Source organism: Panthera pardus, unplaced genomic scaffold (genome assembly GCF_024362965.1).
Source record: "Panthera pardus isolate Hobbes unplaced genomic scaffold, ASM2436296v1 HiC_scaffold_3, whole genome shotgun sequence".
NCBI lineage: Eukaryota > Metazoa > Chordata > Mammalia > Carnivora > Felidae > Panthera > Panthera pardus.
This window is the reverse complement of record NW_026526876.1, coordinates 55,356,494-55,374,692: the sequence shown is the minus strand read 5'-3', so window position 1 is coordinate 55,374,692 and position 18,199 is coordinate 55,356,494. Positions and strand designations below refer to the sequence as shown.

General features: G+C 54.8%; 1 protein-coding gene across 4 annotated transcripts in view; it reads right to left on the bottom strand.

Moving 5' to 3' along the window:
* Positions 1-4,152: 4,152 nt before the first annotated feature.
* SLC43A2 (solute carrier family 43 member 2) overlaps positions 4,153-18,199 on the bottom strand; it is a 39,497-nt gene continuing 25,450 nt past the window's right edge. For 3 of the 4 annotated variants that reach the window (XM_019429617.2, XM_019429614.2, XM_019429618.2), the window contains exons 6-15: positions 17,393-17,485; positions 15,861-15,994; positions 15,575-15,777; positions 14,974-15,120; positions 12,448-12,459; positions 11,721-11,859; positions 10,291-10,420; positions 8,170-8,243; positions 6,757-6,880; positions 4,153-6,243 (exon numbers count right to left, since the gene is read on the bottom strand). In XM_019429617.2, the coding sequence (XP_019285162.1) occupies positions 6,082-6,243; positions 6,757-6,880; positions 8,170-8,243; positions 10,291-10,420; positions 11,721-11,859; positions 12,448-12,459; positions 14,974-15,120; positions 15,575-15,777; positions 15,861-15,994; positions 17,393-17,485 (1,218 nt within the window). In that variant the 3' untranslated portion in view covers positions 4,153-6,081. The remainder of the gene's footprint in view (positions 6,244-6,756; positions 6,881-8,169; positions 8,244-10,290; positions 10,421-11,720; positions 11,860-12,447; positions 12,460-14,973; positions 15,121-15,574; positions 15,778-15,860; positions 15,995-17,392; positions 17,486-18,199) is intronic. The other variant, XM_019429615.2, reaches the window with a different exon arrangement.

Sequence of the window (18,199 nt, the reverse complement as noted above, 5' to 3'; positions counted from 1 at the left end):
GCAAAGGGATGTGTCAGAGCCTTATTTTGAATTTGCAATCCTGACAGGTAGGAGCTCCCACACATACCCAGGTAATATTCCCTCTCATCTTTTCCCCAGCTGGCCCCTGAGGCCATGCACATCCCTCCCCTGGGCCTCAAGCCCCCTGCACACAATTAGGGTGAGGGGCCAGGCCATCCCTTCCCTCCCTGGGGTGGGGATCTCCTTGTGGCTTCTCCGGAGAGGCCCAGTGGCGCTCTCTCTCTCTCTCTCTCTCTCTGCCACTGCCCAGGGCCCTGGCAGGAGGGCAGCCAGCATGGTGGGAAATCTTAGAAGGAGCACTCATGCCCATGACCACCACCTTAGTACGAAAGAAAAGAGACGAGGATGAGCTCCCTTTAGAACCAGAATTCACCAGAAGCCTTGGTCTTCCCACCCAAGAGGCCCCTCACTCTGTCCCTCCCCCACCTCTTGAAATGGCCACGCAGAAGGCCAAGCCAGCAAAGCTGGGCCATGGCAAGGGCACCATAGGGGAGGGGTGGGGGTCAGGGAGCACACTTCAGACAAGTGACACAGGACCTGAGCAAAAGGTAAGGGGCAGAAAGACGGGGGACTTAGGAAGAGACACAGGAGCAGAGGAGGAAGTAATTGTTAGTCATTCTCAGCATACATTTATTGAGTGCTTACTGTGTGCCAGGAAGTAAGCCAGGTGCCAGAAACAGCAATAGGGCCGGGAGTCAGGGTCAGTTACTGAGGAGCGGTGTCACTATTGACCCTGGTTGACACAGGGAACCAATGAACCCTTCAGGCACCACTCAGGACCTAGGCCTTCCCAGCCATGGAAAGGGATTCAACGAGGCAAGACCCTCTCCCTCTTCTCCAGCACACAAGCTCCTACACGCTCCTCAAAACGCGTTCACACCTGACGTGCCCGGAGCACATCTCAACTCACACGTGCACACACGCACACACTGAGGCACAGCCAAGCAGTTGTGCAGGAGGTGGTACGGAGGTGCCACCTACATGCAGTGACCCGAGTCACCCCGCTTAGCATGAACTGTCGGGGCGCCTGAACACCCACCACTTAGAAATTATCTTGAGATGCTTTGGGGTCAAGTCACTTACTAAAATGTGAGAAATAAACGAAAAATAATGAACAAAGGGACAACTTCTTAAGGCTTTTGCTTCGAGAGGGGTTCTGAGAGGGATACGGGTCAGCGGAAATGGACCTCACTTCCTTTAGTTGGCCACAAGTCTGTTCCGGTCAGAGTTGCCTAAGGTAGATTCACGTTGTATGGATGGGGTTAGGGTGGGGACGGTCTTTGTTCCCTGTGCTATCCGCAGTATACCACCGTGCATGTGCTTTATGCCCATGTCCCCCTACCTCCCAGTGAGGGGATCACCTCCATTTTACAGGTAAGGAAACTGAGGCTCAAGACTTGCCTAAGGCCACGGAGACAGTATATGCCGTGGGGCCTCTAACCTCTGCTCCTCCTCTCACTGCCTCCTTGGCACGGGAAGATGGAGCCTTATCTGGGATGGGTCAAGAGGCTGGGAGCTGCCAGGGGCCCGGGTTCAGTCTCGGATCCACCCAGGAGGCTGAGAATGACTGACTTCAAAGGTGAACGTGCTGTGTGCAGAGACCCAGGGGCACAGGTGGTGGCCCCCTGCTGGCAGGGAGAGGCTGGTGCTGTGGCAGGCTACCCACGTGGAGGATGCCACACCTCCTTCTCGACACTGTGTCCTCACCCCAGGGCTTGGGTGAGTTAGGAAATGGGTGGAAACAGCCTCACAGAGCCTACCTGTTCACCCTGACCTTGCCCCCAACCCTGGGGGACCGGGGTGGGGGCTGCAGCCTATGGAAAACCAACTCTTTCACTTTGGGGGTCCTGGGCTCCTAATCCTCACAACCCCACGACCTATACCGTTTTGGGAAAAATGGGCTATCACCCTTGAGTTGGTCCCCTGGCAATTGGAACAGGTAAGGCGCCCCACCACCCCAAGAGCCTGTGAGGAGCCATCATATTCTCCTTCAGAGAAGAGGGGAGCTGGTGTTTAAACAGCCTCTGAAGCCCGATCCTGGCGAGAAGACTTCTCAGAGCTCTCTGACAGGAGCCCCTGACCACAGAGTGCCAACCACTCGTCCCCACACCCCCACCTTACGTGTCTGCTCAGACTCACGCAGGCTGATGCAAGTGCATCAACAACTCCACGGAGCTGAATGTGCTGCTGCCTGGGGCAGTCCTGCACATATACCCCCAATACCAGGCGTGTCCCCATTTTCAGTGTCCTTGGGGCCCAGGGCAGAGTGATGCCCCCCTCAGACTGCATAGCCCCGGGGCCATGACGATGGGGGCTTGAGCAGAAGTTCCTTTGACCACGCCGATTCTGGATACAAGAGGGAAAGGAGATGGAGCAAAACCAAAAGGAACCCACAGGGGCCTGCGACCACAACTGTGGGATTTAGAAGGGTTGGAACTTTCCCCAGCAGCGTTTGCAGGAAGCCAACCACAAAGGAATGACTAGACTCCCAGACAGGAGTCCAGGAAGACTAGACAGGAGGAGACCCCTGGCAACGTTCCTGAGGACGGCCCAGCCCCCTTCCTCTCTCCGACCAAAAGCGCAGAACCAGGCATCGCTTCCTGCTCCTTCCCACCAGGAGCCTGGAGGCTGGGGGAGTGGGACGAGACCAGAGGGCTGTGGCCACTTGGTGTCCACTGCCTTTGACCAGCTCGTGGTCCCTTTCCCACCCCAGGGCACTCTTCTCAGGGTGGGGGTGACCAGAGATTTGCTCCCCCTTGTACCCATCAGTCTCCAGGGCCAAGATGACTCTACTAAGTAGAGCTCAATCCAGGCTCTGAGGAAGCTCTTGGCTCCAGGAAATGGAGACCATGCCTGGCTTTTTGCTTCCCTTCCCTGGGCTGTTGCTGCCCTGCTCCCAAGGCCCAGTGGGCCCTGGGGCTGATGCTCCAAATGGAATGTCCTGGTCTAGAGGGCCTTGGATGCTCTAATGACTTCAGGAGTCCTGGCTCTAACCTTAAGCATGTTACTCCACCCCCTGGGCCTCGAGTTTTCCAGCTATAAAATAGGGATAGTATCTAACTCCTGGGTTATTATGATTCAAGGATGATAACAGGAAAATATGTAACCCATCAACTCCGTACTGTCAGAGGAGAATGGCCCCCGACAAGGGGGTGCGGGTGCAGTTACCTGACCCGTCTGGTACTGCTCCATGCACTGTTGGCCTTGGACTCTTTTCCACCCTGCCCTCTAGTTTCTCAATGCCTGCTTCTTCTCACAAAGTGCCCATGTCCTGCAGGTGGGTGGGGAGAGATAGGCAGCAGCTCCCTTTGGCCGGGCCTGGGCGCTGCTGGGGACGACACGGGCCCTGTCTGTACAACCTCAATACGGAAGGGCCCTTGCTAATTAGCCATCTCCCCAAATTGTACTCCTCTGTGTCCCTAGGTCTCGAAATTTGGGTGCCCCAGAATCACCAGGTGGGGCTTAGCAAAATGTAGATTGTCAATTCTCCGGGCCAGAGGCGACACCTGGGGTCGACCTTTTTAACAAGCACCCGAGGAGTTCCTGCTGCCGGTGGTCATTGGACCATCCGTGGAGGACGGCTCTGACTGCTCACACCATACCCCACCTGGCCTTGGAAGCCACAGGTCCACGAACATGACAAAAGCACAACACCTGCCTGACTTTAACTCTGCATTTCCCAAATTTGACCATTTATTTATTTATTTTTAAAAGAAAGCTCTGTGCCCAACATGGGGCTTGAACTCACAACCCCAACATCAAGAGTCACAGGCTCTACTGACTGAGCCAGCCATGTGCCCCTGACCAGGAAAGTGTTTTTTTTTTTTTTTTTTAAATTTGAATAATTAACATCTCACAGAACTAATGTTCTGAAGAATGGTTTGGAAAATGTTGATCTGGTTCTCTCTCCTTTTTAAAACTATTTGTTTTAGGGGCGCCTGGGTGGCTCAGTCAGTTAAGCGTCCGACTCTGGGTTTTGTCTCAGGTCACGATCTTACGGTTTGTAGGATGCAGCGCTGAGTTGGGCTCTGCGCCCACAACACACAGCCTGCTTGGGATCCTCTCTCCCTCTGCCCCTCCCGGCTTGCTCGCTTGCTCTCTTCCAAAAATAAACTTTAAGAACAGTAAAAATAATTGTTTCAAACAAATATCTTGTTTTTTAATGTTTGAGTGGACTGGAATCTAGGAAAATTAGGTGTGTTCAAGGTGCTCGACCGTTAATGCAGGACTCGAATTTGGGCCTGGGTCTGTCCTTTACTGTTCCCCACCAGTTTCCCTCACCACTTTCTGCTTCTGTCTCTTTGAGCCTGAGGTTCTCCTGGGTCACCTTGTGTCCTGAGCTCAGGAGGAACCCTCAGGGCAGCGGATCCAGGAATAAGAAATCTGAGTCGGGGATGGAAGGGATCAAGACTCGCTGTTTGGCTGGGATAAACAGCAGAGGCAGTCTGGCCCACACTTCTAAGATGTCTGTACAAGCGCAGTTTGGGGGTGGGGTGGGGAGTAAGGTCTCTTCCTGGCCCCACTGTAGCTTCTAAGATGGCAATCACCCAGAGAGATGGGGAGCGGCTGGCTGGGTAGGACTGGGGCTGCTCAGTGGCAAGAAATCTTGTCTTGCCTTTTCTCCTCAAGCTCAAAACAGGCACGTGTAGCCATTAACCGAAATGCTTAGCAGGGGCGTCCCTTACCAGGAGGAAAATGGATTTATTGCTTTATAAAAAGGAGTCTGATAAAACTTAAAAGAAAAAACCCAAAAGTAGAAACCTAAAAATCAACCCACCCTGCTGAGCACTCCCAGGAAGTCTCAGACACATTTCTGGAGGCAGTCAGGTGGGGGGCTGGAAAGCCAGGCCCGCCTGGCAGAGGAAGGGCGGCCTCTTCCCGTAAACAGCTCCAGGGCCCTGGAGGAGTCTGCCGGCAGGGGGCGCTGTGGCCCCACGGCCTCAGACCAGCTCCAGGCCCAGAGTGAGGCTGCCTCCCGGACCCTGGGCCTGTGGCAGGCCTGGCTGGCTCCTGGGTGGCCCCGGGAAGATGAGGGCAGACACCCAGAGCCCACACCTTACCATCACCCCACCACACACATCCCTCACACATATCACATGGTCACACATCCCACTTACACATGTACACACACACACACACACACACACACAAACACACACACTTAGGCCCCTCACCGTCCATCTCCCTGGCCAGGCCTGGACCTCCTCATCTGTCAGCAGCAGCCTGGCTTCCACCCCCATAAAAACAGCTGTGTGTGTAGGGGGTGCCCTGTTGGTGCTGTTTTAATTCCCTTCGGGTCACAGACTGGATGAAGGGTGGCAGTGGAAACTTGCTCCCTGCCCCGAGGGAGGAGGTGAGGGACTGCTAAGTAGCCTTGTCCTTGGCTCCTAGCCGTGCATGACTATCCAGCCCTCCGACCCCTCCCCAGGCTTTAAGCCAGGGGGGGCTTCTCCACAGGCCTATAACAGGAGGACAGGTCACGGACAGGCCACAGGGGGCTGGAATTACAAAGGAGTTAGCACCAACAACAGGAAGCGGGTCCTTCCTTCCTCAGGCAGCCTCAGACTGGCCAGGGGAGGAGGTTGAGGGGCCAGGCGAGGGCGCGCAGACAGTGCAAGCCTTTGTCCTTGGGCAGGTGTGGCCAGTGGGCATGCAGCTGAGGGGCAGGTGGCAGGCAGTAGGTGGCAGACCCCTCTGCTTTGGCAAGAGGCAGAATCCAGACACTTAAGGGAGAGAGAGCCTGCCTGCTGGAGGTCCTCCTTGCTCCTCCTGCAGGCACCATTGTGCCTCAAGGCCCCGGGGCCCCTCGACAGTGGCAGAGCAAAGCCCAGGCCAGCCCTTGCTTCCAGCAGTAGGAACATCGCACATCCGGGCCCTCTCCCGTCCGTCCTTCCGCTGCAGAGCTCCAAGGCAGGACCAGGGCCCTGGGAGGGAGCGTGGACTCCAAAATGGTGAAGGAGAGGATCCTGAGGGTGCACGGAGGTCCTCTGGGATGGGGAGAAGGACACCGGTGAGTCACTGAAGCAAGGGCAGGAGGCCACAGTTCCGAGGCGGCGAGCGCTACACGAAAGCCTCTGGGTTGGAGGAGCCGTTCAGCTTGAGGAAAAGCTTGTCATCCTCCCTCTTCTGCTGTAGCTGTCTCTCCAGCTGGCGCCGGTAGCAGACGAGGTAGAGGGGGAGGCAGAACCCCAGCATGCTCAGGGCAAGCAGCCCCACATTCACCTGGAGAAGCAGAAATGAGAGCTGCCGTCACATGAGGCAGGGGGTCGGGCAGGAGCTGTGGTCTTTGCAGAGCCCGGCTCAAGAGCCTTCCCCAACTCAGGTTTGGACGAGGGGAGGTCACAGGAGGGGAAAGGAAAAGCTGAAACTGGACGAAGGGCCCAGGGCCCGTGGCTCCACATTCCAGTATCAGGATTCCCAGCTGAGAAGCCCTCGGGGCCTGGGCCCTCCGCCTCTGACCTCCAGTTGTGAATATCCAGGGGTGGGGCCAGGAGTGGGGCACGCTCACAGTACCTGGTTAAAAATGCCAACCCTCAGCAGGAGGGCTACCCCAAAATCAGGTCCAGAAAGGATACTCTTCTTCTCCTACACAGCCACCGCTCACAGAGGGACCCTGAGTTCATCCTAACCGAAGTTCCAAACTGCCTCTCCTTGGGGCCCGGGAAGCTCCTGAGCAATGCCTCCCAGCTCTGAGTGGGCAGATGCCCATACCCCACTGCCCCACACCCTTCTTACCCATAGAGGGTCTCCTTGGAGGGGACCCATCATGGCCAGAAACAGGGGCTGCTGCAGGAGAGCGAAGAGTGCACTGACCAGCGACTGCAGTCCTGTGAGGCTGCCAAACTGGGTGGAGGGGTACCTGCCGGGAAGACAGGGGACCTGTCACCACAGGTGCCACTCTCAGGCTTTCCCAATGCTCCTCTGCCTCAACTTGGCCCCAGGTGTGCCTGCCTCGGATTAGTTTCTGCCAAGCAGTCCTGTGACTGTGAATTTCTCTTTCAGACCGGCGTGAGACCCCCGATTCTGGGGAGGACCCCACTCCACCCAAGCGTGCCCCAGGTCCATGGGTGTCTGGACGAGCTGAGTGGAAAGTGGTGCCAGCAGGACTCTGCAGCTTGGCAAACAGGCCCAGGGAGCAGGTTGGAGGCTGGCCCTGGCTCCGCTACGCCCTCATCCAGAGGAGCATTGTGTAATCACGGAAACTCGGCATCACACTCTTGGTGGACTCTCAGACTCTGCCAGGGCAGCAGCAACTTCCTCCTGGCATCGGGTGGAGTGGGGGACGACAGGCAGACCTGGAATGACCCCCGTGGGATGCTGATGGGAGGGGAGAGAAAATCTCAGCGAAATGTCAAGCTTTGTGGCCCCGGAGGTGAGAAAAGGCTCCCAGCGAGGAACAGGCTAGTCTTTGGTCAGAGACACATAGGAGACGGTGTTTGAGTTCCTTTTTTTTTTTTTTAAAGATTTTATTTTTAATTAATCTCTACACCCAATATGGGGCTCAAACTCAGAACCTCAAGACCAAGAGTCACATCCTCTACTGACTGAGCCAGCCAGGCACCCCCATGGAGTTCCATTTTTGAGCCAAGCCCCAGCCCAAGGGGGAAAAACAACTGTGGTTCCTTCTGGATGTGTGGCCTCTTGGAAAAGGAGGCAGGTTTCATTTTAGCCAAGGCCCAAAAAGGCCAGGAGCAGAACCAGGCCCTTTGAGACTCTGGGTGAGAACAGTCTGACACATTGTGGGCTCAGTTTTCCATGTCATTGCCCCTGTGGAAGGCCCTCTAGTTCTGGGCAGCCAGAGCCCTCCCCTGTCCTTCCCGTGAGCAACCAGGGGCAGTCCCGGGGCTCAGCTGAGCAGCCATCCCCGAGGCATAACGAGCTACACGGGAGCACTGACCCTGGCGGGGGAACTGACTTCGTGTTAGATGCCAAGGCTTGTGGGCACCCAACTGTCAGCCCGCTGACCCACCTCCCGCCAGGTGTGACCTTCCCTTGACACACCCAACAGAAGCCCCGGTACCCATCCCCCGGCACAAGATGAGCCCAGATGGCAGGCTGGCCCCCTCCAGGACCTCGGTCCCCCCACGAACCTCCCTCAGGTCATTCCCTTACTGTCGGCCCAGGCCACCCCCGGCAACGAGCACTTACACGGCGGCATACAGGCCCCCGACGGCAGAGTGGATGAATCCTCGCACAATCGTGTGCAGGATAAAGGAGAGGATCTGAGAGAGGGAGAGCAGAGTGTGAGCAGAGAAACGTGAGGGTCCCCACAGTCCTTGGGGTCCTGAGCAATGGCAGCACTGGCAACTGGTGTTGGCTCACACCAGCTCTCCACGGGCCAATGCCCGAGTTGTCAGGGATTTTGTGAGCCAGCTATGAGACAGTCACTACTAAAAATTAAATTCATAAAGACTTAGAATTAAACAAATATATAAAAACAGAGGTAACGGATACTCAGAATTCACCATTTCTTAATTATTTTGCTATTATCTGTGCTCTGGGGGTTTCTACGTTTATAGTCTAGTACGGCGGGAGTACCGTATGATGGGGTGTCATTGTGAATCTCTTTCCAACTGCACATTTGGGGATGTCATGTCGCTTGAAATCAGCCATGGTGAAAGCATTTACACCAAGGAAATTGGCAAACACTGAGTCAGGGCTCCTCCTGCCTCCACCCAGAGTCAGCAGTTATAGATGTACTGACAAAGCACTAAATAGGAGGTCATTAATCATGATTTGATCTCCTGCCTTTGCTGACCTGAGGATGGTGCCCAGAGGTCTCTGTGTCTGGTCACTCAGGTCCTAATGGCTGATAGCTTTCCTTCTCCCTACCCGAAAGTTCAGCTTCTTAAAAAGGCCACTGCTGGCCGGCTTGGCAAACGCCAAGAAGCATTTGTAGATAATTCCTGAGGAGCAAGAGAGCTCTGTCCATTTTGCCACAGCCGCTGGGACCCTTTATTCGCCCTTTGCACACGGCCCTGCCATCCTGCTTAGCAGCCAGGACCTGTTCCCAGGAATGTGGGCGGCAGAGGGGGCAGGGGCTGCTCTCTGCAGTGTTGCAAGAGGGCTGTGCCCAACTATGCTTGCTCACACATCCTTGTGCAGGTTCCCCCTTTCCACTTCAAGTATCTTGTTGCCTTTTCATAACTTTTCTTTCAACAAGAACTAAATAAAACAAAAAGCAGAAGACTGTCCCTAGTGAGCATTGCCCCTTCATTAGACAAGGTGGTCAAGGCAAGGATCTATCGACCAGCCTTGTAAGAGGGGACAGCCACCAGGAAGCTGGGAGGGCATCAGGAATACAAAGACACTCTCACTGGGAACTGGAACAAGCCTCCAGTGGTTTACTTTGGTCTCACACAGAATGTCGGCACATGCACATGATAGTACCCATGGGTGGTGCACAGCTGGGTGTTCAATGTACTTCAACACATGGCCAATTGCAAAAAAAGAGAGACAGAGAGAGAGAGAGAGAGAGAGAGAGAGACTCTGGCTTTCCTTCTGGACCTGGCCCAAGATACTATCTGGACTTGAGCTAATCCATGTGGAAGCAATGCCATTATTCAGGTCCCTTCAAAGTTCATAAACTTGGGGATTTAAAAAATCGTCATAATAAAAATAAACAAACTTGGAGATTGGCACTAGAACACTTTCACGGACGTAAGGGTAGAGCTGGGCAGGTGACAAAATCTACTTTGCTTGCAGTGTCTGCCAAAAGCCAGCTTTTAAAAGCATCAGAAATCTTGTGAAAAGGAATTAAACTTTTGAACCCTGATGCCCAGTGATCATCACAGTCTTTCCCAACTCTCTACAACACAGATACCCCGTAGGCATTCTTGTACCAGAGTAGATGGTCCCATCAATGCCACAGATTAGCCAGACCTCTTTGGACCTCAGGTTTCAACTGTGTGAGCAAAAGCAAAACAAGGAGCCATACAACTACCCCACATAGTTCTGGGGGACGGTATGGTGGTGGTATTCACGGCATGCAAGATGCTCAAAAGGCCATGAAGAAGGATATGCCTTCATAGAGAAGAGTCTTCTGTGAAAGGCAATCCCAGTTTCATTTAGAGCTCACCCCCTGCATTAAGCACAGAACCTGGCAAGTAAGAAGCCCTTGGTAAATAACAGTGGGCTGGTTGATTGTTGGTTGCAATAAATGAATGAAAAGTCACCATGGTCTTTGTTGATGGCTTCCATGACACATTGCGTCCCTTCTAGTCTCACTGTCCCACATCCCACCCGACCTCTTCTTCTCCCCGTACCCACCTGCAGAGGCAGGTTGGGAATGAGACAGGTCACCCCAAAGCCCACAAGCAGCACATTTGTGAAGGCGAAGGCCCGCATGGCATTGGTGACTTTCTGGATCTGCCGGTCTCGCTTCTTCTTCTTCTCGCCCCTGTGGAGACAGAGCACACAGCGGAGCTGGGAGCTCCCTGAAGGAGGATGGGCTCTCCCAGGAAGTCACAGCTTGCAGACGATGCGAGACTCGGAGACCACCCGAGCACATCTGAGGGACTGTCAGGGCGAGACCACCCCTAGGGACGCCCCCATTGCGCCCTCTGGACTGAGTGCTGGGTGTGAACCGCAGTGGAGAGGTTGGACGCAAGGTCATTAACACACTGCGCTGCCTCAGTGAAGACTGACGGGGAGGCAAGCAGCAGAGCACACCCAAGTCAGGATGTGGTGAAGCGCCGCTTCACCGTGGACTCCAACTTCACCCAGATCCCGCAGGGAGCTGATGATAAGCCAGATAATAAGTCAAACGAGGGAGGGAGTGGATTTCCCCTTTGGGGGCAGGAAGGGGTGAAGGAGAAACAAATATGCAGTAGATGGAACCAGATGGCTTTAGGACCTGACCTAGATAACGGAGCATTCTCTGTAGTTATTTCCTTGTGGATTCACTATTAGGGATCCCAGTCCCACTGCCCACACAGATAACCCACGGACAACTGTAGGCCATGCAACAATGAATGCCCAGTGCTGCAGACCCGGGGAGTCCCAGACCCACCACTTCCTCACTATGTGACCCCCAGGCAAGCTACTCAAAGTCCTAACTTCAGTTCCCGCATTTGAAAAGTGGGTTCAACACTAGTACGCGCCTCATCCCGGTGCCGGGAGGCTTGACTGAGATACTGTGCATCAAGTGTTTGGCATGGGGCCCAGAGCAATAAACAGTGGCTTATTATATTAAGGTGGAGTCATGAAGACAGCATTTAACTCACCCTCTGATCTTGGAGCCCAACCTTTACGAACGCGGGGCTCCAGTACCTTGTTTCATGCTGACAATTATGAACAGATCTAGCAGTTCTGCGGTTATAGCAGCCTACTACTCCCACCGAGTGGAGTGAGCCTCGCAGGCAAGCAGGACTTTACCACGGTTTACCACCGTGCTATTCCTGAGTGGGTCCTTGGACACCCAGTGTCTGCACACAGACCTTCCTCCGGTTTCTCCCGTTCTTCCATCAGGCCCAGTGCTTTTCCAAACTTTCGGGTACCAAAGGATCTCCATAACGAAGTGATACACTCAAATCTGTGCTGAGCTAAGTGAGAGAGTGTCGGAAAGCCCTTACGAATAGCTTTGGGCACGACCCCCTCTTGCCTCTGCCGCTGACTTCAAAACCTAGGCCACCCACCCGGTTCCTGCCTAGCAGCTGACTCTGGGGCCAGGAGCTAGGGGACAGGCCCTGTCTACGCACTGGTTGGCGTCTTTCTCCTCAGGTTCCTCAGAGGCATCTTCACACTCCTTCAGCCTCCAGTCCATGATGTAGCCAATGACAGGGGCTGTCAGCAGGCAAAGCAGCTGGAGCACACCGAAGATGGAGGTGTAGAGGCCAACTGGGGAGGAAAATGGGCTGCGTCGTGGGGGGCCCCTAGCAGAAGCCTGAGGCAGGTGCTGGGAGAGCCTGAGACCCCATAGGCCCTTCCGGGGTCTTCGACAGACCACCCCCCCACCACCCCTCACCGTGGGCCTTGAGGGGAGCCCAGAGACTTTGAACTCCAAAATCAAAGGTGGAGCAAGGGGCAGGCACCCTATTCTCTTCTCCAAATCGTCTGCTTATTTCCAAGAAACAGCTAATGAAATCTAGTATGTCACAACGACATCCCCCAGAAGCTCCAGGAAGCGTCTATGACTCGGGAACCACAAAATTACCAATGCCTGGGACTGAGGCTTTGTGTACGACTAGTCATTAGTTTTCTGCCTCTAGAAATATACCAAGAAGGCACCACTCACAGGGGCTCTGACGTAAGGGCTCCAGTCTTCAAAGAGCCTTAAAATTATGATGAGATTTTTTTTCGGGCAAATAGAAGCTGAGGGTTGACTGCCCCTCCCCCACCCACAGTTCTGGCCAAGAAGGATGTTTCTTGGTCAGAGACTGGCTGGAGGGGATTTTGCAGTGTTCTTCGAAAATCCCCCTGGCTTACCGGTAGCCATCACTGCATCAGGAAAGCAAAAGTAAAAAAGCAGAAAGGAGAGAGGTTAGCGGCAGAGATCTCAATGGTTATTATGGGGAGATGGGGCGTGGTAGCAGGCCAGCTCTGGGCCCAGCACACACATGCCATTTCCCACCAAGACCAGACTCTTAGAGCATCCAGGGGACGCCCAGCTTGAGTCAGGCTTCTGGGAGTGCAGGCGGGTGAGGCCCAGCACGGGCATCTGTTGATGGTTTCCGGTCTGCTGTGGCCTCAGTCACGTGCAGCCGGGGCCTCGTCACAGGCAGGCTGGTGAATCAGGCCTGCGGTGCTTGCCGAGGACCAGGAGGGGGAAGTGGCGTGGGTGCCAAAGACCCGGCCAACCAGGGCCCCACATGTACACTGCCCTGTCATACTCTGTCACACCTCCTACTGCTCTCCAAGGGAAGGAGAGGTCAAAGAATCCGTCCCCACCCCCAGCCAAACACTGACACCATGGGTCTCCCTCCGACAGCCAGAGCTGGTCCCTTCTATTCCACCAGCTCCCTGAGCCTGAGGCAGCCCCTCTGGGGACAGCCGGGGCTGTGGGGGTCGGGAACAACAGCTCACAGGAGCAGAGTGGGGAAAACCGGTGCCCCGTCAGCTGCAGATTGGATTTCCTGGCCCAACTTCCTCTACTTCTCAAAGCTGACTGTTTGAATGTGGGAAACAGTTGGGGAAAAAAAATCCTCTTGAGCAGCAAAAGATTTCTTAGAGAACTGGAGTGAAAGTCCACGACTCAGCAGCAGGGAGATTTGCCTTCTAAGAGCCAGTGGGCCCTCACTTCACTTCTCGGGGCCTGAGTTTATAACAGAGGGTGTTTAGACACGATAGATCAGCTTTCCCCAGAGTGCGGTCCACAGATTTTAATGAGCGTTATACCATAACAGTGTTCCTGTGGTGGAAGTTTGGGGAAAAATCATTGGACAAAACAAAGTTAAATAGGTTATGTTTTCCTATAGGGCTCTCTTAGGGCCTTCACTGTGTCAGCGTCCATTATGAAATTTTGCAAGGGCACATGGTAACTTCACCACAGGACATCCATTTTCACAGTGGAACCAGTGTTGTCCAGGTCCCTTTGTCATCTTTCCCTTTTGTTAAAGCTGTTTTTTTTGTTTATTTTTGAGAGAGAGAGAGTGAGAGAGAGACAGAGGCAGAGTGTGAGCAGGGAAGGGGCAGAGAGGGAGACAACAGAATCCAAAGCAGGCTCCAGGCTCTGAGCTGTCAGCACAGAGCCCGACACGGGGCTCGAACTCATGAACTGTGAGATCATGACCTGAGCCGAAGTCGGACGCTCAACCGACTGAGCCACCCAGGCACCCCTCTCTTTTTTTAAGTTTATTTATTTATTTTAAGAGAGAGAGAGGGAGAGCGCAAGAGTGCACATGTGCATGGGGTAGGGGAAGAGAGAGACAGGAAGGAGAGAGAGAATTCCAGGCAGGCTGCTCACTGACTCATCCCCTTTAAAAACTGTATTTCAGGGGCACCTGGGTGGCTCAGTCAGTTGAGCGTCCGACTCCTGTTTGTGGCTCAGCTCATAATCCCACGGTCGTGGGATGGACCCCCTCATCGGGAGATGGGTGTGCAGCCTGCTTATGATTCTCTCTCCCTCTCCCTCTGCCCTTCCCCCATTTGTGCGAATGAGCTCTCAAAAAATTTAAAAAAATAAAAATAAAACACACCAAAAAACCTATATTTGATTCCTTGTAACCCCTAGTGTAACTACCCCTAGGGAAAACCAACTAAACCAACAAACAGTTGCACACCAGTGAGAATGCCAATAAAAAGGATTTACCGACTGTGTTTGTCCAGCTTAGGGATGACTAAAGCTGACTCAGCTCAGGCCCTGAGGAAGTACTGATTTTCTTTGTAGAATCAAAACCTCTAATCAGCTGAAGACCTTCTGTGCTGTTTTAGAAAAGTGGTGTGTGCGTTATCAGCTCTGTTTACCGAACTTGACAAGCCTCGACTGGATCACACGCACAAGGAAGCCGCCGCCCAGCCTTGCCTCCCAGTTCTGGGTACAGACCCTGAGTACCCAGCGGTGTGGGCCACCCCTGCCCCTTCGCACAGAGCCTCTCCACGGCCGTGCCTGCGGTTTCCCAGGGCAGGGAGACCCTTGGCAACGGGGCTGACTGCCTGTCTTTCAACAAGCTCTCAGGTGGAGTACTCCGTTCCCCACAGTGTTTTCATTCACAAACAGGCTTGCCAATGGCCCCGAGGCAATGAAAAACATACGCCCCACACCCTGAACACATGTAATTATTTTAGTCCCCCTCCCCCGCCTCTAAACCGGGAAATTCTAATGGCAACGGGAGAGAACAGTGGGGGCCGGCTGGGGTGAAATGGCTCTCATCAGCAGTGAATCCTTCGGAGCCTGCCATTTTCCAGACTAGTATCTTCCCGGCGGTGGGCTTAACCTCAGGCGGGTAGGAATGAGCACGGATCGCGGGGTGCCCTCTTGTGGGGAAGTGCATCGAGGTCGGGGGGGCCACCTACCTACATCCTGGTCACCGCTGACCAGGAACTTGAGGATATTGTTCATGGCGCCCATGTAGAAGATGAGCCGTAGCTGTGTGATGCACATGGTGACCAGGCTGAGCAGCAGGATGGGGCTGAACACGCTGTGCATGAAGGAGGGGGCCGCTGCGGGGAGAAGACCAGGGGTGCTCAGGAGAACCGACGCCCCTACCCGCCCCACCCCCGGCCCACAGCCTACCCACCGTCCAGGGGAAGCCTGATTTGCTGACCAGATCACCCTATGCTGGATGCAGGGATGGGCCCGGGGGAGGTTAAATGTGTGGGTGCTGGACTTGGGTCACCCAGGTGTGTGAAGTGAGTTGGAAGAATCCCTTCCCCATTCTGGGCCTCAGTGTGCTCATCTGTCAGCCCGGGTGCAGGGTGCCGCCTGCCCTCTGGGGATCAAGTGGGAATTAAGTGAGATGGCACCCACGAAGCCCTCAGTTGCTGCTGGCCCCGGCGAAGGGGTTTCCGGGATGGGTTGGCCGCCTCCTCCCCACCGCCGAGGTGCGGGTTTGGGTGCAGACAGCCCCGCCGACGTCCTAGGCAGGCCCTGAAGGTGAGGTCACGAGGCGGGTACCTGCGGTGTCTGGCTGGCACTTCACCTCCAGGTCAATGGTGGACAGGCACAGCTTATGGCCCTCCTGCAGTGCCGCTTGCTCCTTGCTGCTCCTCATGGAGCTGCCCACGCTGAGGCGGCGCCCCACCGTGGTCACCTGCTTGTAGAACTGCTTCCCTGTGATCTTGTGGTCAAAGCCCAGCCAGCTGAACTTGATCTTCACCCTGGAGGCCACAGGAGAGTGTCCATCGGTGCTGCCCAGGACCCTGGCCAGGGCGGGGGTGGGGCGGACGGCACATCCACTTACGAGTAGTCCATGTCCTCCGGCCCTGGGAAAGGCTCCAGGGGCCAGTTCAAGAAGCAGTTGAGGAAAACCAATCCAGAGCAGCCGGCCCAGACCACGAGGATGATGATGAAGGAGGCACCAAAGTCGTAGATGACCTGACAGGCACAATGGGGTAGGCGCAGGGCCAGGGGGCAGAGTTAGCAGAGGGAAGCCACGGCAGGTGGCGGGCAGGGGGCATCTGTCAGCCCTGCTCTTCCTGCGCTGAGCTGCGTAAGGAGGCATGGCCCCGCCAGCCTGGGTGTCTGGTCGTCAGAGGCCCCGCATCCCAGCAATCCCAGCTTGCCCTGGCACGTCGTTAACCCCCTGTGCCTCCAACTTGGACCACATGTCACCTCCCTGGAGAGGCCTTCCCTGACTGCTTCTGTCACTGTCACCTCACAAGTTCACAGTGAACAGCCCTGGCTGAGATTACTGACTTCTTGATTACTTTCCTAGTCTGTTACTAGTCCAGCTCCTTGAGAACGGGAACCTGCTAGCCTTGTTCACGGATGTGCCTTGAAGGGTGCACGTGGCAGCTGCCCCAAAACACCCAACAAGCAGATGGATGTCTCACTTTGCTCCTGTCTGAAATGGGCATAACACTGTCCTGTAGCCTCAAGGAGCTGCAGATGTGATCCCCAGAGTGCTCAGTACAGGGCCTGGCAGGTGGGAAGCCTGCTGAGCAAGCATATTAGCCGTTGTTGTCACTGTTACCATTTATTTCCAGCACAAGAGTTGCCAGAATCCTGGCAGACAGCTGCCCAGCTCCCCAGGGAGGGGACCAGTGGTTAGACAGCAAGAAGAGGTAGAGGAGGAACTTGCAGACTTCTCCACACTCCGGAAGGGTGAGAACGCCTAGGAGGCCACAGCATGGCTCGCTCCACACCCTCCAGGTACCTTGATTCCCCGGTGGCCAGCCCGCGTCTACGACTCCTCCTCCTTATCCATGGCCTCCCCGCCATGTATCGCAGGAAAGGGGTTTTGATTTGGTGCTGAGACCACAGGTGGGACAAGCCCCTTTCGAAGACTTGGCAGGGGCAACAGTATTTGGAGCGGGTGCCGGGGCTGACAGACTGTGAGGTGTTTGCTTCCTCCTGACCCTGTGTGACTTCCATGGGCTCAGAATCCTGCCTGGGAGGGAAACAGCTGAACCAACTTAGCCAAGAGCAGCGCTCTGGCTAATGAGGAGTAACAGCCCAACAACAACAGACCTGGGGGTGGGGTGACCTGGGACAAACCCACCCATCCCTCTTCTCTACCCCAGCTCAGAAATGCAAAGGCGGCCTGCGGTAACACCCTGTGTGATATGCTTGAATTTTCCGTCTCCCATGGCTCAGTGGTTTTCTTTTCTTACTCTTGTGGTGGCCAGGTGCATCCTCCCAGGTGTGGGTGGTGGGGAGGGGCGAACCCCAGAACCCACAATTACTTCCCTCTTCAGAGGAGGCTGAAAGAGCCTTGGGAGAGGGCTCTGCTCAGACATTAGGACAAGAGGGTGAGGCTGGTCACACCCTCACCTTGATTCCTGGGAAGGTGACTGCTGAGGAGGCATAGGATCCAATCATCAAGGCAATAAACGTGGACCGAAGGTCACCAAACATGTTGGGTAGCTGAAAGACAAGAAGCAAGGGAGACCTGCTGAGAGAATGGGCAGCGGACTGGTGGGGGAGGCATGGGGGAAGGAATCAAGGTATCCTCAGGTTCCATTTCTTATCAGCTCTCCTTCCTGTGTCATTGAGGGGGTGGTGTGGGGAGTGGGTAATTACGGCTTTTCATCTGGGACTTAGTTTGATAAGGGGAGGGGAGATTAATGCAGAACTCGGAGACCGGGTCAGACTCTGAGCTGTTGGACTTCCTGGCTGGTGAGTGTCCCTCCTCTTTGCTCATGCCAGGGGCCTCTGCGTCTTTGCAGGGTTTCATTGAGATGCCAGCGAGCAAAGTCGGGAGCCTCAGGCATCCCTCAAAGGGAGCAAGCCTGTTAAAAATAAGAATCTATTTGGGGATGAGAGTGTCACTGTATACATAAAAATATCAGTGTCCCAGAAGGACCAGATGTCAGCAAAAGCTGCTTTTGGTTCTAAGACAGTAAGCTTCTGGAAGGTGCCAATCTGAATTCTACAGTTCCTCAGGGCTGACAGGGGAGCCAGCCTAGTCTGGGATTCCTGCTTCTGGTTTTTAAGTGCAAGGAGAGCCCTCCCTCTCCATCTCACATTTTACCCCAGTGATGGGCATCGGAGGAGACCGATGGCAAGAAAGACTCAGTCTCTTGTCCCAGCGAGGTCGCTCACACATCTCCTATCAGCTCATTCTGGGCCTACCGCCAC